At 43.4% G+C, this 22,683-nt stretch overlaps 1 protein-coding gene across 4 annotated transcripts; it reads left to right on the top strand.

The window, feature by feature from the left end:
- Positions 1–2,719: 2,719 nt before the first annotated feature.
- LOC140896314 (fatty acyl-CoA hydrolase precursor, medium chain) lies at positions 2,720–21,606 on the top strand. Of its 4 annotated transcripts, none has more exons than XM_073307936.2 (14): positions 2,720–2,963; positions 5,238–5,360; positions 6,858–7,062; positions 8,984–9,122; positions 9,996–10,129; positions 11,426–11,579; positions 12,087–12,191; positions 13,170–13,277; positions 14,404–14,544; positions 15,956–16,036; positions 16,389–16,536; positions 19,013–19,159; positions 20,492–20,570; positions 21,354–21,606. In XM_073307936.2, exons 2-14 carry the CDS (start codon positions 5,285–5,287, stop codon positions 21,535–21,537), a joined length of 1,701 nt encoding a protein of 566 aa, XP_073164037.1. In that variant the 5' UTR covers positions 2,720–2,963; positions 5,238–5,284; the 3' UTR covers positions 21,538–21,606. The 4 variants fall into 4 exon arrangements, with proteins under 4 accessions (XP_073164037.1, XP_073164036.1, XP_073164034.1 ...); XM_073307935.2 differs by having other exon boundaries at positions 2,720–2,976; positions 5,241–5,360; XM_073307933.2 differs by having other exon boundaries at positions 2,720–2,976.
- The last annotated feature ends 1,077 nt before the right edge of the window (positions 21,607–22,683 follow it).

Raw genomic sequence — 22,683 nt, 5'->3', positions numbered from 1 at the left:
AGCCAGGACAAGTTAGGCATTTTAGAACTCACTACTCAAAGAATTCAATATAAGCCTAAGAGAGAAATACAATTATGAAATGCATAGCCCAGTAAAAAAAACTAAAATAACAGCCCTTTGAAAGAATACAATTACAGAGAATATATGTGCACTGTAGGAAGTACCAACAAGTGACGACGACAATATCAGCATGTACTGGGCCACGGTGGCCAACCTGTGGCTCTGGAGCCACATGCGGCGCTTCAGAGGTTAATATGCGGCTCCTTGTCTAGGCACCGACTCCAGGGCTGGAGCGACAGGCGCCAACTTTCCAGTGTGCCGGGGGGTGCTCACTGCTCAACCCCCAGCCCTGCCCCCACTCCACCCCTTCCCACACCCCCCCTGAGCCTGCCGTGCCCTTGCCCCCCCCCCCCCCACCGCACAGCACACCTTGAAACAGCTGATCGGGAGGTGCTGATTGGCGGGGCTGCCGGTGGGTGGGAGGCGCTGGGAGCAGGGTGAGGGGGCGAGGAACTGATAGGGGGGCTGCTGACATATTACTGTGGCTCTTTGGCAATGTACGTTGGTAAATTCTGGCTCCTTCTCAGGCTCAGGTTGGCCACCCCTGTGTTGGGCGGTGATGAGTGTGAAAGAGACAGTGTGTGAGCTGGGGGAGTGTGTGAGAGACACGCGCTGCCCCTTTAAGGGAGCGGCAGGCAGCAGTCTGAAGGAAAGCTCCTTCAGACACAGCAGCAGCAGCCGCCAGCAGCTCTGTCCCCCCCACCCCACCACCCGCTGTGCGGAGATGGCCGGGTGCAGGGGACACCCTGACATTAGCATCCCTCCTCCCCCCCATCCCTCCCCCCTCTACACAGCAAACAGGAAGATCCCAAGAGCAACTGCCCGGGCGGCTCTAAGGCAGCAGACAGGAGCTGCAGACGCCAGCTGAGCAGTAGGGGGGAGGGGCCCCCCCTGCTCCGGAGGCGCCCCGTTTGTAACGGCGCCCTGGGCTTTCGCCCCATTCGCCCATGCCTAAGGCCGGCCCTGCTCCCAAATGGGCAGGCCACCCCTTACGCCCAGGTCAGCCCAAGGGGCACAAGGAGGCCGAGTGCGAGTGGAACGCCACCAGTAGGCCTGCTAGGCACCCCAGACATCTGAAGCGTGGCTCATAGATGAAGGTCTAGCCCACATCCCGCAGGCGAGCTGCCCTCAGTCTGGGAAAGAGGCTGGCAACCCCAGCCCATTAACATGCTATGCTTGTGGGCAGATGGCACATATCGAGGGAGTGCCCACTGATGGCGTGTGAGTACGCCCCGCGCTGGATGGTGGAAACCCGGGCACGGAAACACCCCCTCCCCAAGTTGATGGCACCGGTGATGGTCCAAGGGAAGCTGCAGCCAGACAGTGGTCCAGGCCTCCATGGTGAGAAGTAACACCACTCCCAAAAACACAATCCACCTTCAATGTATCCATGGCAATGTCAAGACCTACCCCAGCCAGCAGCTACAGCTGATGGTGGGAGCCCATACTGCAGTAATAACCGCAGCCTTAGCAGAAAAATTGGCCTACCCCATGATTATAGCCTAGATGATCCTTTTTATGGCAGGTTATTAATACCCAGGCCTGGGCCGCAAGTGAGAACGGGGCCAAGTGGCGACACCAGCTTGCCAGAGCTTGGCAAACCTTGGGGAAGCCAATGACCCCAGAGAAGGGACATCCTGAGCAACACAGCTGCAGACCCTCACCGAAAGAAAGAAGCAGGCCACCAGGAGCTGGCAGTCCTCTTACGGAATGGGAATTTCTTGTTAGAACAGAGGAGCAACCCTAAGTTAAGCCATGCATATGAGCAACTAGTCCCCATTAAAACAGAGTCTCAGGAAGGTGAATGGTATCCACACTTTGCACTCAGGAAGGAGCACTTATACCAAATAGAGAAGAATCAGCAAACTGGATTGGTGAGAGACCAGCTGGTGGTACCATGCTGGTACCGCCAGGCCGTGTTGCAGTTGATACGTGATATCCCCTACATGGGCCACCTGGGGAGAGAAAAGATATTGGCCCAGATATTAGTTCAAGTCTATTGGCCAGGCGTAAACCATGAAGTGAGAGAATAATGTTCCTCCTGCCCAGAGTGTCAACTAGCTAGAAGCAAAGGGATTCCCAAGGCACCCTAGGTCCTTCTGCCCTGATTGACACCTCTTTTGAAAGGATCGCGGTCGACATGGTCACCCTAGAAAAAACTGCAGCAGGGCATCAGTACATATTAGTTATTGTAGACTATGCAGCAAGGTATCCAGAGGCTGTGCCTTTCCACTCCCCAAAAGCAACAGCTATAGCTCCAGAGCTCTTGAAGCGCTTCTCACTCAGAAGGTTTCCCTGCGAAATATTAACAGACCACAGGACTAACTTCACTTCCCAAATGATACAGGAATTATGCTTCCTTCTGAAGGTCAAGTCTCTGAAGACCTCAGTGTACCACCTGCAGACTGATGGTCTAGTAAGGTGGTTTAATAAGACCCTGAAGGGGATGCTGAAGTGACAAACCCAGGCAGTGGGACCAGCTCTGATACTGGAGAGATTCTTTGGACTCCATTTTGTGTCCCTAGCTTCCATTTTGAATAGGCAAAAGTCAGTCTACCATTAGAAGCTGCAGGTCATATGATACTTCATTGCTGACAGTAGGCCAGAAAGTTGAAAGTTCAGCTAAAAAAAAACACCCTCCATAGAATTGCCACAAAGCCAAACAGGTGCGGCATAACTCTGTGGCATACAAGTAGTGATAAGCATGTGCAGTAAAGATCTGATAGCTGAGAGCACTGTATAAAAGGTCGATGGTTAGAACAGCTGAGAGAGAAGAAGTGAGGAGTCAGGAGAGCGGCTGCCGGAGCAGAACAGACGGCGAGATCAAGCAGAGAACTGACCTGACGGAGCAGAACAGAACGGAACAATCTGGCAAAGCAGCAACAGCAGTGGTAGCGGCTAAAGTCAGCAGATAGCGTAAACCCATTAGTTTTAATTACAGTATAAATATAAGTATGGTATAGTATAGCGTAGTGTAGGGTATAGTATTAATGTGTGTGTATGGGTGTTAATAAAGATGCATAAAATTCTGTTGTTAATCATAAGTTACCTATGTAAAATTTAGAGTACGTTTAAGAACTGCTGTCAGCGATCTGTAATGGACCAGCCTTTACAGAGCGCATCCACTCAGTATCATAAAATTATGTTATTGTGGTTTAATTGCTCTTTAACTTGCAATAAGGGATTTGTGTCTGATTTTTATTTGTAGATTATACTGTGGTAGGGATTATTAGTTACATTCGTAAAAGATACTTTATTTAGGAGAAAATACTGCCTGTGTCAATCATTTTATCGGAAGGTTATAGCTATGTCTTCTAATGTTTCCTTAACTGCCCTGGAAACCCATATCTTAGGAAGGACAGTTTAAAGGGGTGATAGGCAGGTTATTCTAGGGGTGCCCCAAAATCCATTTTCCGGGTTACACTACCACTCCTGTTTGCCATAAAGGAGGTCCTACAAGCCTCTACAGGATTCTCCCCGTTCTAATTGCTCTATGGTTGCCAACTGCAGGGCATCTTAGATCTGCGACAAGAAGGACAGGAAGAAAAAGATGTGGGGGGCCTTAAGCGCAATTCAATATATCATACAGTTAAGTGAGCAACTCAGAAATATAGGGGTGTTCACCCGGGAGAATTTGAGGAAGGCCCAACACACCCAGGAACAAAATTACAGTGGGGGGGAGGTATGACTATGGACTCTTCAGACGGGTGACAATATTTTTCAGCTATTGCCCTCAGCCAAGTCTAAATTAATGGCCTGATGGCCAGCAGTCTCTGGATGGAGCACCTTCTTCCTCTTCAGCGCCCCTTCCTGTAGTAAATTCCCCCCTTTTAAGCTCCTCCTTCTCCACCAGGCTGAACAAACCTAGCAGGTAGGTCTCCTTAGCGTGGAACAGGCCCAGAAGAGCTCGTTAGCCTCTTCCATATCGGTGTGAGGAGACAGCCACAAAACCCACCGCTCCCAAAGCCCCCCTGACTTATAGTGAGGCAATACACGGCAGGAAGAGGGGTATAAGGTAAACCTTGCAAAGGGGCAATAGACTCTGGGAGACCAAACCCTTCAAACTGAATGTCCTGGGGCTGTCTGAGAGACTGACCCTCTTTCCAGACAGATCCTCATCCCTTGCAAGGGGAAGGGAAGAGGAGGAGTTGAGCCTCTGGCTGGTGCAATTGCCTTAGAGAGCTCCCTTACGTGCTGCCAACTGGGAGGGAAGTGAGGGTACACAACAGGCATTTGGACCTGAGGGGGTTCAGGTTGCCTGACTTCTCCCCCACTCTTGAGTCTGGGTCTGTGAGGTGTGAGCAGTCACATGTGCACTCCTCTCACAGTTCTGTATTGTGACTATTATATTGAACAATATCCCCTCTGCAGGAAGAAGTGCAGGTTTATTGAAATACTCTCAGTGCACCAACCTAATTTTGTAGTGAGTCCTATCAGCTTTTCCTTGCTGAATTGATTTCAAATAGTTTGTACAACTGCTTTGTCTGCCCTCCTACCCTGCATTTCAGAAAGCAAAGAGGAACTCAGAATGATTGTGACATAAGTGTGGCTCAAAATGGGGGAGAGGCAGGGAGTGTGATCATTACTCCAGGCAGGGCCGTCCCTACCCATATGCAAAGTACGCTGCGTACAGCACCAGGAAATTTGGGGCACCACATTTCCTGGTGCCCTGTTCAGCTGCATGCTGCTCTGCCCCAGCCCCGTCTCTTTCCACCCCTGCTCTGCCCTAGCCCCATCCCCACTGCTTCCCCAAAGCCCCTGCCCCGCCCCCACTCCCCTGAGGACTGCCACAGGGTCGGGCCTGCACTCACCAGCGGTGGGAAGTGTCGCAACCCGGCCCCAGCCGCACCGCCAGTGAGTGCTGGGGGGGGGCAGTTCCCACCTGCCCCCGAAGCCAGCCCCACCCCCGCAGAGGCTTGGGACCACACCCCCCCTGTGGAGGGGCTGCATAGGGCCCCAGAATAGCTAGGGATGGCCCTGCTCCCAGGTGATTTTCTGTGACAGGTACCATATTGACTTCCTCCAAAAACTACTGACTCATTTTCAGTCAGGGCTTAGGTCAAAACTGAGTTTTAAAAACAGATTTCAACATATTTCTACCATGTGTTTGAAAGAGAATGTAATTGTGAGTTCATAGTTGGGCCCTTGTAGTGTGACTTTTGGGTTTGCTTTTTCAGCAGTTAAAACAAGGAAGACAACACTGTGTTCAAGCGCACAGAAGAAAATGTCTTTTCCTGGCAGGAGTTCCTTGCTTTGGTCCCTGATTTGTGCAGCATGGGTGCTTGCAATTCTAGTTGAGGGTAAGGAATAAAATGTCTTACTTTAAAGGCAAACACTGAGTGGGATTCAGGGATTCCACAATCAGTTTCTGTCTGGTTCTGTGTAGTTTTTTTAATCAAAATCCTATTTCATTTTAATTTTCCCCCAAATGAAGTTGGCAGACAGTTTACAGGACCTAGTTTGTACTGGAGACAAAGGATTATTCTCAGGAATTGATCTATTTCACTTTTACAAAGACAATGTGTGACTTAGTCTGTACATTTTCTGGTCATTTGTCATCACAGTCTTTCTTAAGGCTAATTTTAATATTAGTACATAAAATATTTGAAAGGAAATCTGCATTGTCTGAAAGTAGAAATGTTAAGTTGACTATCAAAATCTATCCAGAGTGCACATGAAGGCTGCTCATTATATGGTTAACTCTGTTGGATCAGCAGTTGAAATTACTTCAACTTTTATCTAATTGTTGTTTCTACAGCAGAGTTCTTGGGTCAAATTCCTACCTGCTGTAACTCCAGTTAAAAAGTTTATCCACTAAATTACAATAGAGTTTCACTTGCTTACATCAGATCTGAGCTTATCTTCTTGTGTTTGTGGGCTCATTTCTGATCTCCAATGCTTAGGCTGGCTGTGTTCTGAACACAGCTTTAGATTACTATTTTTTTCTTATTAAATCTAGTCATCTTTGTATCCATACTTCATAGTTGTTTTTGCTGTGCTTTTACAGCACCTCACTACTTAGGAGAGCTGAAGGCAGTAGAATGGAGAGAGTGCCAAAAAAAAAAAAATCCCACCATTCCTATATTTCAGAGCAGGTTCTTTTCAAGAAAAATAAGGAGCCTTTCTTTTGCTGATAGTCTGGGAAGAGTGTGGCTAGTACTGACCAGAGCCATGAAATATTTTTGCTGCACTTCTTTAAATGTTAGCTCTAAATATTAGAGCTTTCAAAGACGAAGGGGAAATTTACCAGACTACACAAGACATTGAACTTTGTGATGTGTGCTAGCCTGCTCAGCAGCAGGACCGAGTATAATGATTGATAGGATAACAATTGTACTCTAGTTAACTTTAGACCCTGCTTTTAAGTCACGTACTGTAGATAGGGAAGGACTCAAGACTTAAGTCACAAAATTTCAGATTTCAAACATTCAAAAGTTTGGTGGTTGTTTGATGGTTGTTTGGATCTGCAGTTTTCACTGTGGCCCATCTCTGGGACTGACTGCAAAACGGTGGCTTTTGAGGCTCTTTTTTCCTAGCTGCTGAAAAAGCTAATGACGGGAAAATATCTGAAACTGGGGGAATGTACGCTGCAATGGAGAAATCAGTGTTTGTAATAGCTACATTTACTGTGGCCACTGAAAACAATGGAAAGCTTTGAAGAGAAGGGGTAAAAAAGCAAATTCGATGGGTACTAGTGTTTGGTGCTAGTGGGGCCTGATCCAAACCCCATTAAGTCAGCAGGACTCTGAATCAGGCTATTAACTTGTCCGGTTATTTATTTATCTTATGTTATACAGGACAACAAACCGAACAACCAGAAGTGGCTACCAAATATGGGCCACTGAAAGGGAAACAGGTTACTGTCAAGGGAACTGACAGACTTACAAATGTGTTTCTTGGAATTCCTTTTGCAAAACCACCTGTGGGAGCCCTGAGATTTTCCCCACCACAACCAGCTGAACCATGGATTAGTGTGAGAGATGCAACTTCTTTTCCACCAGTGTAAGAACCCTTGTGCTCCAAATTATACACCTTTTACTTTTTTTTAATGTAACATTTTTGGCCTAAATAAATTGAATTTATTCACTGGGGAAAGGCGTTTATCCTTGAGGAGAACTTCGGCCCAATGAGTATGCTTTTACAATAATGAAAAACTGCCCTGATGGTAAATCTAGTCACCCAAACTGGTGCAGGCTTAATACTGTTTTAGCAATACTAAATACTGTTTTACTCTTGCACTAAACCCCTCAAACAACAGTGTTGGGGTTCCTACTTGTCTAGGGCACGCTGGTCTTAACGGGACACACAGTTACAGATGTGATAATCCTATGGAATGTGACTGGAGAACATATAGACTGTTTCATAGAAGTCCTCCACACCCAAATTCTAACTGGGAAACTCAGCTGAAATTGATGAGGATTTGCTTGAGATTCTTGAATAGAAGGTGCTACACAAGTTTAAACTATTACCAGTGATAGATGTTAACACCTCAAACAGTTAATTTTAAACCGCATTGTTGGTGAGGTCTTGTGAAATACAGTATGGAATTACTATTGCTGCTTACAGGAAGAGCAGAGAAACTGGTTTGGCACTTTTTTTCTTTTCTTCTTTCCTGCTGTATATAAGAAATATGGTGAAGGAAGCATTCATTACAAATGCCTAAGTTGCTAAAATGACCTAATTGATATCAAATTTTTAAATCATTTTTATACGGGAAAATTGAGCCGCTGATGAAACAGGGTGGTGAAATTTAAATCAAGGTATATTAAATCACTTGATTTTCTTTAAATCATTGACTTAAAACAGGTTGAGGCTTTGTCAAACTGATTTGAAAACTTGTGCTATTGCAATTTTAGATTTAAATTTATAATGAACTAAATTCTAAATGCTGTTTTAACAACAATGGTGCTACTGGTAGGGTACCTTATTTGAATTTTACAAAACTGCTATAAGCAAAAAACCCCAGATATTTGAAAAATTAACATCCTGATTCTGTAAATATTTAACCTGACTCATATGAATAGTCCCACTGATGTTATTGTGACTAGTCATGTGTTTAAAGTTAAACATGTGCAACAGTGTTTGCAACATTAGCAGGTAAAACTGGTATGTATTTTTTTTAATTCTATTAGTGACTTCAAACAAAATTCCTTCTGTGTTAACAATGAAAAGTTGCAGTAACTTTCAGTGCATGAACCAAGTTATTGTGAACTTTTTTATACACGCACAAAATCTGTAAAAATAGAAGTCAGTTTTAGGCATAAGTGAGCAAATGTCCCTTTGACTTCTGCGTGCAAACTGTAATGGAGGAGTATAGCCTTGTTGAAGCATTTCAACCTTCTTGACTTGTGGAAGGTCAGTATATTGGAAAGTAGTGTTGGTTGGAAATATAGCATGTGCTATTTGCTATCAGTTTCGGGGTTGGGTTTGTGGAGTTATCACAGTAAGGATGTTAATGAGGCCCTGTGTTTGACTTTTTCAACAGAGATGACCATTTTAATGCCCTGACCTTGCAAACACTAACTATATTCCCATAACTAGCTGAGTTGGTTTCAGGGGGTATACCTACAACAGTGAAGTTAAGCACATGTGTGTTCACTGAATCAGGGCCCCTGCATGAAACTTTTTACTAGAAAAAAATCTCCATGAAAAAACTGAAATTCTGCTAATTGGCAAACTAATTGATGAAACAAGTACAAAACATCCACATTCGCAATTTCAGACTATAAGATGGGAAGAAAGAACTAGCAGCATGTAAACTTTAAAAAAATCTGAATTTAAATAAAAAGAATCATGATTTGAATTTTTTAAATTATTTTTTAAAAAATGTATGATGAAATGTAACATCCTCCAGTGAAACTGATAATGGATATTTTTGTCATCATAACAGTGAAGAACCTTCTTCTCCTTTCTGTTCTTTAAGGTGCTTACAAGACCAGGCGATACTGGAAAAATTTGAAGAAATGTTTCCACCTAAACAACTTAACTTCACAATTTCTGAAGACTGTTTGTACCTGAATATTTATACCCCTGCCCATTCCAATGAGAAAGCCAAGTTACCTGTAAGCAAAGCTACTGTATAAATGTAATGTTTTCAAACCATGGCAATTATTACAAGTGCTCAGAGATCTCCTCCAATAGTACGGGACAGCAGCCAAGACAACGTCTGCATCCCCTTAATTTTGTAGAGCTGGAAGTACTCACTTAAGCCAAAATTCAAGCTAAAGAGTAGTTTTTAAGAAAGGTGTTTTGGAAGTAATTTTTCTGGCAGCTCTCCAGACGAGGAGAAAGAGGTCCTTTTCCTAGATCTACTCCTCCAAGCTTTTTACACATCTTTCATTGTTTAAGAGTTGGGGAGGGAAGTGTGTTTTTGTTGGAAAGACATAATTGGGAGTTGTATCTAAACTATTACAGGTTCCTTCTTAATGTCTTTCAAAAGCCTTTCTGAATCCTACCATATTATTTACATAGTGCTTTACAAGCAGTAATTAACTCCTAGGAGTAATGTGGGGATTAGCTTGCTATTTGTCATTATTCCCATTTTACAGATAAGGCAGAAGAGGTTAAATGACTTGCCTATGGCCACAAAGGGAATCTGTATGAGAGCGAGCATCTCTAGCTCTATTGGACCATGCCTCCCTTTCATGTAATTCATGTCTGCATTTTAGCAGTCTAAATCTCGGAACAGGGGTCAATGTAGCCCATGTTTATCTAAGCTTTATGTAACTGACTACACCTGAAGAAAAGCGGCTCTGCCTCTGCCCTTGTTTTCCCTGTTGGATGGATTTTAGTCTCCAGGACAGTCTGTGTAACACGAGCACTAGCTTACGTCCAGTCTTCAGTTAGTGCATCTGCATTAGAACTTCAATCTGCAATGTTCTGATTTGGGTTTTTACATATGAGATCAGAGCTGTAACCAGATTTGTTCTTTTCAGGTTATGGTGTGGATCCATGGAGGAGGTCTGTCGATGGGTGGAGCTTCAATGTTTGATGGGTCTGGATTATCTGCCTCTGAGAATTTGGTGGTGGTAACTATACAGTATCGATTAGGTATCACTGGATTCTTTAGGTGAGTCTTTGTATCATCACATCCCCATTAAAACACAAACAGTTTGTATACAAGGATATAATGGGTGAAACATTTTAATGATATAAAATATTAAATATCAACAGTAGGAGCACTGTTCTGCTGCATTCCTCTAAATATTTGTCCAAAAGAACTATTTTACACGCTTGCTTCTTCAAATGACGCCTCCATGAAGTCCTAAAACACACAGCTCACGTGAGATACAGAAGCATGTTTATAGGTTCATTCTTTCAAGTACCTCTCTTTATGGTCATGGGATCCCATTACATAGTGATGTTCCTCAATTTACTGGCTTATTGTACAAGGTAGGTTTGGTACCATTCTCATCAATTTGAGGAAGGTTTTAAACCCACAGCAAATGTCATTATATCCGCTGAAATAGTGTTAACTTTCGGGAGACAAATTGTGCATTGACAGTGAGTGATGCTGATAGCCAATGTCTATAATGTACATTTAATGCATGGCCTTTAGTTCCTAACCTTTAGAGAGTCCCTTGAATAATAGCACTAAGGTCCGTCTGTACTACAGACCTATGTCAGTATAACTAGGCTGCTCAGAGATGTGAAAAATCCACACCCCTGAGCAGCACAGTAATCTTAATCCCTCTGGGTAGACAGCGCTATGGTGATGGGAGAGCTACTACCTTTCGGGGAAATGGATTAACTACACCAATGATGGGAGAACTCTCTCAAGTCAGGGTAGGCGCATCCTCACTTCAGTGCTACAGGGGCGCAGCTGCAGCTGTGCAGCGTTTTAAGTATAGAGTTGCCATAAACCCTTTCCAGTTCTGCATTTTGGGGGGATTTACAATTTTGTCTCTTTTTGTTTTCATCACCCAGAAATGCACAGAAGCCTATAACCAAAAGTCAAACCACAAATAGGAAAAAGTTTATGTATCTTAGTTAACTTGGGCCAAATTCATACCAGAAGTTACTTCACTCACCGAATGACAGGTTTCAGAGTAACAGCTGTGTTAGTCTGTATTCGCAAAAAGAAAAGGAGTACTTGTGGCACCTTAGAGACTAACCAATTTATTTGAGCATGAGCTTTCGTGAGCTACAGCTCACTTCACCGAAGGGGAAGTTACCCCAGGGTTGAATTAGGCCCATTCTCTGTAGGTATTTGTAGAGGTAGGCTTGTAGAAATATGTATCTTCAATAAGGTTATTCTAAACAATGTACATAAGTGATTATTTTTGTTTTCTGGAGACAGAACCATAAACTTAATAACAGCAAAATAAAGTCTATTGGGACTTACTTAGAATCCTCTTGCTTTCAGTACTGGTGATGAACACGCTCATGGAAACTGGGGCTTTTTGGATCAAGTGGCAGCGCTCCAGTGGATTCAAGAGAATATCAAACATTTTGGAGGAGATCCAGGATCTGTCACTATATTTGGAGAGTCTGCAGGAGGCATTAGCGTTTCTGGCCTTGTAGGTTTTATAGTGATTAATGCAATACTTTGCATTTCTGTGCTGCCTTCCATCCATGGGTTTCAGTGTGTGTTACAAACACTGACTGATCGAGTCTCATAATGCTGCTGAGAAGTTGGGAAGTATTATCCCTATTTTACAGATGGGGTGACTGAGTCATAGAGAGCTTAAGGGCATAGCAGGCCAGTGGCAGAGCCAGAAATAGAACTCCTGTCTTCCCTTTAGTCACAAGGCCACACCCTTCCTCTCAAATGCTATAATGGATACAGATGAGGCTTTGAAATACCTCCCCCCTACAAACTCCTGGTTTTACTTTACGTTGGGAATAACAATGAGTATCCGTCCTACACTACAGCAAGTCTGACAACTGAACCAGCCCCCCAAATAGGAACAACCATCCCAAACTCTGGGAAAGGTTGCATGTCCATCTGAAACTGGAAGCCTGGTCCATCTCTACTGTAAACTGACTATAATGTTTGAACCCTACTTTTTTCCAATCTCTTCCAGGTTCTCTCTCCTTTGGCCAAGGGCTTGTTCCATAAAGCCATCTCTGAGAGTGGAGTTGCACTTTTTTCTGCCGTGTTCAGTTCACATCCTGAAGTGACTGCTAAGGTTCTGATATACCCATTCTTACTAACTATGTTAATGAAGCAGCACAGTTATGATGACACATCGTCTGCCCTCTAAGCTCTGTGTCTCATTCCAGAGGAGTTAACATTTTTTCTTTGTTCAGCTAGATTCTTTGAAACTTCATCATGGGGCATGTGCATTGCAACCTATTACACAGAGATCAGATTCCATCCTTCAAATGTTACATATTGTTTTTCCTACGTGGAAACTGTCATCTGCCTCCTTTGCGAGTTTCTTTCTTCCCTTCCCCCTCAGACTCAGTTTTTGACTTAAAACTTTGTATGTAGCTTCCTTTTTCTTCATACCCCTATATAGGTACTCGTGGAGGGCTCATGCTGGGGAATGTAAGTCTGCTTCAGTAGAATATAAGGACTCTAGAGATTGATTGCTGTTTTATTGGCACAATCTAAAATATTTTTTAAAAATATTATTACATCAACCAAAAGCAGCCAAGCAGTTCAGAAAGAGATGCAGGATACTTTATTCTAAACTCATGCCAATGATCAGACAAGATGATCAGTTATGTGAAACTAGAGTGCTGCGCTTGGCTTCGTTCATTTCTTGTGAGGTTTATAAATGTCCCTTTAAAACAACATGTTTTTTACACTTATCATTTGGTCTCTTGTTTAGATTCCAGACCTACCAAGCTGATTTGTAAGCATATTCAGCTAGTATTCTATGCTATGGGTGAGATTTTTCAAAAGCATCTGGCATAAAGACTAAATCAATTAGGCTAACAATGAGCAGTTTTGACAATCCCATCCTAGGACTTCAGGTGCATGTTATGGAAAAATTGATGCTCATTAAAGATGGACTTGTAAGTGTGTGTGCTAGGTTAGCTTCACAAATTCCACTTTCTATTCCTTGTAACACTTTCTTGTTTTTACTATTTAACATAATCTCCCTAGAACCTAAAAGATTTTAAAAGATCTAATTTTTTTTATTTGTAAATAATTGCAGATAGTCGCTAACATAACTGGCTGTGACACCTCCAGTTCAGCTGCAATGGTTCATTGCCTAAGGAAGAAACCAGAAGAAGAAATGATTTTGAACGTTCAACAACAACAGGTGGGTGAGGCTGACTGAGATATCAAATGCAGCCACAGTGCATGCAGTTATAATGGCACTGACATCTATAGAGGTGTGTCTGGGCTGAACTGGGACCAGCATCATAATTTTTTTTGCATAACAGTTTGTAATAGGGTCACACTCACCTTTCACAAGCACCCCCTGGCCAAGTGTGTGTGCCTGGACTCTCTCTGTTTGTGGTGGGTCTTCAGTGACTCAGCCCTCTGGCCAAGTCATACACAATCTGTCTGTGAGATAAAAGCAAAAAGTCCAGCAGGGGCCTCTCCCAGTGCTCTCTGTAATGGCTCCCTCAAGTTTTCCCTGCTCCAGAATAGAGCAGTGCCCCAGGGCTCCTCCCCTGGAGGTAGTGACTTGGCCCTCTCAGGGCCTTTCTGGCCCCAGCTCTTCAGCTGGGTCACTACAGTTCAGTTCCCCTTCTGGGGTGCCTCAAAGTCCAGGCCACTTTCCTAGTGGCTGGCAGGGAACCTGGGTCCGCCCTCTACTCCAGGTCCCAGCCCTGGGACCCAACAGATAGCAGCCGACCACAATGTCCCTTTAAATAATCTGCATTGCTGCTCTAATTCTCTGGGCTACTTCCCCGTGGCTCCAGCACATTCTTCACCCTTTCCTCTGGGCCTTGTCCTGGTGGAGTCCTAGCAGCCAGTTCAGAGTACCATCCACTCTCCTCCAACTCAAGCAAGGAACTGCTTAATCTGGCCCTGCAGCTCTTCTTATACTACCCTGCTGGGCCCTGCTTGGCTGCCTCCCACACAGCCACTCTCGGCAGCTCGGAGGACTCTCTCCACTGCCCTTTTCTGGGGTGAGGTGTGGCAGGGCCACAAGGCCTCCAGCAGGGGACCTCAAGACCTAGTCCACCCCATCACACTGTTACTAATATTTGTCTGATTTTTTTTTTTTAGTCTGGTCTCAGTTGAAACTTTGCAATACTGTCTATAGGAAAACCAGTAAGTCCGCATAACAATTGAAAATGTGTAGAGCCCTACAAATCCACAGATATTGGCTCATATCCACAGATATCCATGGACCATTTTTGCAGGTCGCAGATCAGATATAAATTTTGTATCTGCACAGGGCTCTAAAAATGCGTTCTTTTTTTCTCCTCCAGCAAGTCGGAATTATCCCAGCAGTTATAGATGGTGTGTTTATTCAGAAGAACCCTGAAGAGCTAATGGCTGGCAAAGACTTCAGTGCTGTCCCATATATAATAGGAATAAATAATCATGAGTTTGGCTGGTTGCTTCCTTTCGTAAGTAATTTCTAATGGCTCTTCTACAGCAGTCTTTGCATTAACTGCATATTAGTGGCACATTTCCCAAACCTTTTTATACCAGCCTCCTCTCCTATTAAAAACAAAGTTTGGTCACCCATTCTTGTTTAGGAAAGGCCCTCTTCTCTTCCCTTCCCCCCCCACCCCCCGGCCCCAAGCTGCTCCTGTGCATTTTTATAGTTTTCACTCTTTCCAAAAAATTACTTTATGTTCACAGAGGGCCTTTCTTTCTGAAGGATCCCAGAGTTATTACATACATAGACCACCTCTGGGACGGAGGGTAGAGTAGCAGAAAGTTAAGTCTAAGAATTAGAAAAGACTGGAAATTAAAGTAATGATCAACATTCCTCACCAGGCTCCCCTCAACACACACACACACACACACTCTTATAATCTGAGCTCCAGTGTGTATCTGATGTCACCACAGAAGTCCTCTAAGAATTTTGCCATGGTCCTCCAGCAAAGAGAGGGAAATTTGATGGCCAGAATTTTCAAAATTGACTAGTGATTTTGGATGCCCAGATGGTTTGTTAGAAAGCGCTGAGTGCCACTCTCTGGGAATCAGGCACATTTAAGGGCCTCAGACTGGACATCCAAAAATAAATTAAGGCACCCCAAATCACTTATCTCTCTTGAAAATTTAGGCTGATATTCAAATGTTAAAACACGCAGGGGAAACCACTGTCTTTGTTAATTAATAAATAAAGCTTTTGAGGCATCCATACATCAAAAAAAGTTGGTTTCTCTGCGTCACTACTACTTTGTGCTTTGCAATTCAACTTCAGGAGTTTACAACCTCACTCCCTCCACATCACCAGCTGCGGGTTTCTCCAAACTGAGAGCCTCCTGTACTAGGAGAACTCCCATAGCTTGAGTTTGATTTACTTTATAGTGAGAACTTTAGGGATTTATATCTAGATCTACCTTCCCCTAAAAACTTGGCAAAAGCTTTACTTATTCTATATTTTGTATCTACTTTTCTAACCTTAACTAGAACCTAGCAAGACTCAAAAAGGGATTGGACGCACATATGATAAGAGTATCCAGAATTGTTGTTGTCATTTTGGGAGGGATGAGGTCTGAAACCAGTCTCTAACTATTAGAGATCAGGATGAGACATGATTCGGGTGTGGGAAGGGAGACAGATTACCCACACCTGCCTACTGTGTGGTTCTTACACCTTCCTCTGAATCACATGGTCTTGACCACTGTTTGAGACCTAATAGTGTAGTAGATGGACCTTGGGTCTGATCCAGAATGGCAGTTCCTATGAACTTTTACATTTTACAGAACCTTTCATTTGTGGGTTTATATGTAAATCTCTGTGTAGTTGTTAAGGCTCTTGGGCTATATAAACATAAATGATTATTTTTAATATGTTCCTGTGTAGTTATTGGACATACCTGGCTTGAAGGAGGGGATGCAAAAAGAAACCATCCTCTCAACATTACAAATGCTGCACCCGTTCTTGGTAAGAGACCTGCAGATTTTCTCATGTTTCTTTCTTTTCAGATGTGTTGAACATTTTGGACTTGGGGGAGTGTTCTGGGTTTTTTTGTACATACATTTTTTTAGAAATCCCACAGATGCTGAAGGACCTACGTGCATTTTTTCACACGTGGGCACCTACTTATCTGCATGTACTTAACACAAAGCTGGGCACAAATAGGGGTTGTTCTCAAAAGCTACATTTATTGCTGGGCTGTCTGGTTCTGATTTTAAAAAAAGAGATTTACAAGCTAATTGCTGACTTGGAATTCTAGATACTGACACTTCTTTTTAATGGTTTTTGGTTAATTTCTTCTCCTTATCCTTCCTTCCAGCCTGTGCCAGCTGAATTTGTGTCTCTGATAACAGACGAGTATCTGGGAGACACAGACGACCCTGTCGCTCTGCGGGACCGGTTTCTGGATTTGTTGGGAGATGCAATGTTTTTAGTTCCAGCTATAAAAACATCTAATTATCACAGAGGTAAGTTTCTAGTTAATATTTGTTAAATAAAAGGTCACAAGTTCAAACCTACCAAGACTCAATTGTCACTTGACTTCAGATAGCACACTTAATACGTCCATGATCTGATTTCAATTTGGTCACCGCTCTTTCTAGTTAGGCAAAGCATTCTCAGTTGTATTCATTATTGAAGATTATTGGGTCACTTTTTAATGCGCTTTGTGACGGGTTCCCCCGAGGGTGCTGCCTGGAACTAGAGTACCACTGACACCCTCCCTCCCCCTGACCCATCAGCTTGGGGTCCCACTCACCCTGTAATGCTGTGACAAGCTGCTGTGACAAGCTGACATGTCCCAGTCTCACACTTTCACCAGCACACAGGTAGGGACACACCCAGCTGTAATAACATGCAGACAGGCCTTCTGACCAGCCCCTGCATGGGAAGGCTATACAGCTAGGACACTTACCAGCTTCCCAGGCACCTACACCCCTCTGGATTTATACCATCTTGTGCTGCACAGAGAACTATACAGCGTAAGCTCATAAAATTCGCCCTCTCCCTCAATGTGGAGAGACATATGCAACAGCTTTCTGCCCGAAGTTATGATTTCCACACACTTGTTTTAGACAAAACGAAAACAAGCTTATTAACTACAAAAGATAGATTTTATGTGATTATATGGGATAGCAAACAGATCAAAGCAAATTACCTAGCAAATAAACAAAATGCAATCTAAGCTTAATATACTAAGATATTGGATATGAGTAGCAAATTCTCACCCTAAATGATGGTTTAAGCCAGTTGCAGAGATTCTTAAAGGGCAAACTGCACTTGCTTGCAGCTTAAAACCCCAGGTATTCCTTTCACAGGCTAGAAATCCTCCTAGCCAGGGTTCAGCCCTTTCCCCCAATTCAGTCCTTCTTCCTCAGGTGTTTTCAGGAGTCTCTTTCGGTGGGGAGGCAGTGAAAAACCACAGTGATGCTACTCTCCTGCCTTAAATAGCTTTTGCCTATGTGGGAACTCTTTTGTCTCTAGGCTTAGTTCCTATGCTTTTCAGGGGGAAACACTGGTATTTCAAGATGGAGTCCAGAACCAGGTGACTTGATCACATGTCCCTGTAAGGTCACAGCAGCCATAACTCGGAGGCTGTTTGTAGTGTCCTCAGGAAGGCTCCCTGGTGGGAGATTAGGGAGAACAACAGGTCTTAGAAGAAGCTAATGTCCCTTCCCAGCCAGTCATCTAGACTGATTGCATTCTGTCTAGTGGGCATTCCCCAGGTGTAAACACATTTGTAATAGATGCATAGACAATGTTCCTAACTTCAGATACCAAAATAATACACGCATACAAGTAGGATAATTGTATTCAGTGAATCATAACATTTTCAATATCTTACTTGATCTGTCTTGCATAAAATATATCCTAGTTATAGCATAATCATATAATAATATTACTATGAAGAATATGGGGCATAATGCCACAGCACTCTTCCTAATCTTGGTGATTGAATAGTGGGCTGGGGACAAGACATATACATACTTACGGTGAGTATATTTCCACCTTTCACTTGTATAAGCACTTTAACTCTCGAAGACAGAACTCAAGTATTCCTTGTGTTAAGCAGGCTTTAATTATTTCTTCTGTAATATCTCCCTAATCTTTTTCAATCACTGTGCCCAAACTGTTCCCCCTTTGGTACTGGATGCAGCCAAAAAGCCTTTGTATGCAGGTCACTCTTGTTACCGATTTAGCTATTTTAGGATTTTACACTGCCACCTGTCAGCATAGTATTTGGCTGTCTTCCAAGTAAAATGGACAGCAATAGCAAAGTCCCTAGTGGACTTCATGGCATCATTAGTCCTTCTCCTTTTGTGGGGAAAAAACTCTTCTTGGAGTATGTGTTGTGTTTTGTTTTGGTTGGTTGGTTTTGTTTTCAGCTTCTTTTTCGGGGTGATGGGCGGTTGTGTCAATGGGATTTTGTTGGTGTCATTTTTGCTATGGTGGAAAAGCTTTTTCAAGAGGTTCTATAGTGTCTCCTAAAGATGATGAGATTCTAGATTCAGCTGATTTCTTCTGGAAGTTGGTTCCATAGCAAGATTGGGGGATTGAAAATGCTTTGCTCTCAATGCTCATGTGCTTTGTCCTTTGGTTTGTCCTCTGCATTGTCCCAAACGAGAAGAACTCTTAGTCGTTCAGAGATCAAAATTAAGTCTTTAATGTGTCTGGGGCTTGACCCATTAACTGCTTTGAATCTGATATCCTTCCTTTTATGTTTGGAGTTCATGTCTCATCTGAAACTCAAGTCAGAAACTATTGATTCCAATCTCCAGTTACATGCCTAGAATTGTTTTAGCTTCTCACTGTAAAATGTAATATGTTGTCCTTTTATTTTTTTTAAATCTATAACTTCCATTCCCCATGCAGCACTGAATAGGCTCGGTGCCTTTGTGGATTTGTAGTGGTTTTTCTATTTATTTTAATTGTGTTTTCTCTTAGACTCTGGCTCTCCACTCTACTTTTACGAATTCCAACATCGTCCAAGTTCAGCAAGTTTCAAACCAGATTTTGTAAAAGCGGATCATGGAGATGAAGTTAGTTTTGTCTTTGGAGGGGCATTTCTTACTGATGAGACGTCACTGCCTGGTACGGAATTTTGTAACATAGTGTATGTTTATTGTTCCAGTATAACCGCAGGTTAGCCCAGTATTTCTCAGATGCAGCCACCATGGCCACATGCGGCCATGAGGGACTTTTCGTGCGGCCACAGCCTCCTGGGCAGTGATTGCAGGGGGCGTGGACAAAGCAGCGGCCCCCTCCCACAGAGCCGCCAGCATTGGTTGGGCCCTGCCCACCTCTGGAGACACACAAGCTGGCGGAGCAGGCAGTCAGTGAGTTCCCCACCTTCCCAGGGCTGGTGGGGTCAGGCTTCAGCCCTTGGGTGGTGGGTGGCAGGCTCCAGCCACGGGGCTTCAGGGTCCGTTCCCCGACCATATGGTGGCAAGCTCTGGCCCCAAGGTCACACACCTCCACCTTCAGTGTCCCTGGCCCCCGCTGCTTCCATATCCACCTTCCCATCCAAGGCTTGCTGGGGCTGAGTAAGTCCGCTGTGAAAAGTGATATATTTGTATGTTTATTAATATCACTTTTCACTGCAGACTTAGTTACTAGCATGTCTTGGGGGGAGGGGGAAGCAACCCAAAAAAAAGCAAAAGACAAGAACGTACAAGGCACCTTATTTGTGATTCTATTCTGTTTAGGTCCAGTAAAGAATAGAGACAACTGTACATTATTTTAATTGAGTCTGGGAGAAAAGATTCTGCATAAACAAATTACAATGATTTGGACATGGATATGTGCATATTTATTTACTTTTCCTAAAGTTAATTAAGTAGTTTAGGAAAAATTGTCAGACCAGCCACCAGCAAGAGATCGTGGCCGCATTCTGAGGCCCCCCCTCAGAATTGTGAGAACCCCTTGGTTAGCCATATGTTGTTCCCTTTGGTATTGAGGGCTGACAGGTACCTGCTAAAATCAGCAGAGTTGCACAAGTGGGTGTATGAGAAGGCAGACTTTGGCCATATTTAAATCAGCCTTGCAAAATTCTACTTGTAAAATTAAAAACATATATTTCCTTCTTGCTCCTCCCATTACAAATTATTCTGTTTGATTAATTTGGCATAGGAGAATAATGGGTAGTTTTTGTTTGTGACACTTTTTCCCAGTCCTTACCTGACAACATGGATTTACATCCAGGCTTCCTTTTTATCCAGCAATATATGGTAATTTAACTCCTTTTTGGAGGCTATAGACACATACATTCCCTTTCTGTAACACACATACCCCCCTCAAAGCAGTAATTTGACTGGCAGCCTATAAAATACCGAGGTTCAAAAGGTTAACTGTAGTTGGTGCAAGGTGGTTCTGAATCTACACCTACTACCTGTTTTCAAACAAAGCCTCCTTTGATATTCCCAGCTTTCAGAGATGCTACAGAGGAAGAGAAACACCTCAGCAGGACAATAATGAAATATTGGGCTAACTTTGCTCGAAATGGGTAAGATTCATGGCTTCTTTTCGAATAGAGAATTTTGCTATTTGAATGTACAGCCAATTAAACAGCCCAGTTATGCAGACCCCGTAATGTTTCCAAAGTAGCTTCATGGATAGCCCTAGAGACTTCAGTCCTCTGCTTAATCACAGAAAAGGTACAGCATGGGTAGTGACAGTGCAAGCTGCTACCCAGAGCCTCACTAAAATGTGTCGGAATTGTGACCTGGGACCATCTTGAGAGCTAGGAACAGAACCCAAGGCCTAATCTACATCTCACCCTAGGTCTACCTAGCTAGCTCCAGGGCTGTGGGAAAATTTTGTACCCTATGTGACATAGTTATGTCAACCTAATTCTCACAGTGGACACCTCTAGCTCGATAGTAGAATTCTTCCCTTGACATAACTACTGCCTCTCAGAGAGGTGGATTATCTACATCAATGGAAAAACCCCTTCCGTCAATGTAGGAAATGTCTTTGCTACTGCAGCTATGCTGCAGTAGTGTCGATGTACCCCAAGTCTCCTGAGTCCCAGTCCTACACCCTATCCTCCACACCACACTACCTCCTCACAGTGCCTATTATTGTGATGACTTCTCTGCTATGGAAGTGTTTGTATTAGAAGCTAACCTGAGCCCACTAACTTATTTCACATGCTAATGAACAGCTGTCAGAAGAAAGTGGCTTTGTTAGTCTGGGCTGGATTAAAATTGAAGGCCTAGAAGTTATGGATTATCCCATTCCCAGTCTATATCACCACTGTATCACCTCTTCATTCTATTGTGTGCAGAAATCCTAATGGCGAAGGTTTGGTGGAATGGCCAGTGTATGACATGAATGAAAAATACCTGGAGTTGAATTTAAAGCAGAAAGAAGCAAAGAAACTGAAAGGGAACAGAGTGGAGTTCTGGACAAAGACTCTGCCTGAAAAAATCAAGAAAATGAAGGAAAAGAAAGAGCATCTAGAATTATAATTCATAATGTGTGGGGGAGAAAGGGCGTGTGTGTATGTCACAAAATAAAATCAGATACAATTGGTTTAATTGTGAGAAATTAACAAATTCTGGAGTCTTATCCAGAGATTTTTTTATACTATTTCATGTATCTGGTGTAAGGATCAGCTTGCAGAATGCTTTGACACCCATAGGATTCATTGCTAGCTCCAGCAGGGAGATCTTCCAGATAACTTAAACAAGGCACTAGCATAGATTTTTGACATTGAAGTCATTCCTTGGAAAAATAACTCACCGAAGGAGGATCACCAAAGGTGCTCAAGAGTGAACTATGTGTGACAGGGTGCAGGGTCCCCAGTAAAGGAGGACTTAACATCAGTTCAGCTCTTCCCCTTGCAGAAGTGCCCCTGGGAAGGGCAATACACTGGGTGCTTGGGAAATGGTTGGACCCCCAGCTTGGGGGCATTTTATTTCATTTTCTGGTATGTTTTTATTCACCTTTTCACATTACAAACATCTGTTCAGAGCAAAAACTTGCTTGACTGCATGTTGTTTCTGCTGAGTCGTTCTACCAGTTTCCTCTTCTGCACTAAGCTGTGCAAGGCTAGACTGAAGCATAATTTTCCCTAGGCTGCATGTGATGCACAGGACCTGCACAATCTGCTCCATGCATTAAGATGGAGTAGATTGCTCCCCTTGGTTCACCAATCCTGCTCTTGGGTCCAGTGCAGAGTGGGGGAAATCAATACTCTTCTTCTCTCCTTTCTGCCATCTTATTGAAAATGTGAGTGTAGGGATTGGTACCATGAGACGCCCTTATTCAGTTGGGTAAAATTGAGGTGGAGGATTTTGTTATATACCATGCAGGTCTATGTGAGGGCACCTTTACTGTATAGCACTCGGTGAGGGACCCTCGAGATTGGTTGTGTAAAGTAAATGAGAACAGTTGCCCTACAAAATCAACCTTCAGATCTGGCACAATGTGGCTCTTGTCTCCATTGGGACTGCTGGACACTACTTTGATAACAGTAATAGATGCATGCAATCCTAGCAAAAATGGAAAAGCTGACAACTGAAAATCTAAAACTCTTCCAGGACTTGAGACATTTAAGTGAAAGAAGAATTATTTGTTGAGTTTTATTTACAGTCTTTAATCTAACAACCCAT

This window comes from Lepidochelys kempii, chromosome 12 (assembly GCF_965140285.1).
Source record: "Lepidochelys kempii isolate rLepKem1 chromosome 12, rLepKem1.hap1, whole genome shotgun sequence".
NCBI lineage: Eukaryota > Metazoa > Chordata > Testudines > Cheloniidae > Lepidochelys > Lepidochelys kempii.
This window is presented reverse-complemented; position numbering and strand designations above follow the sequence as displayed.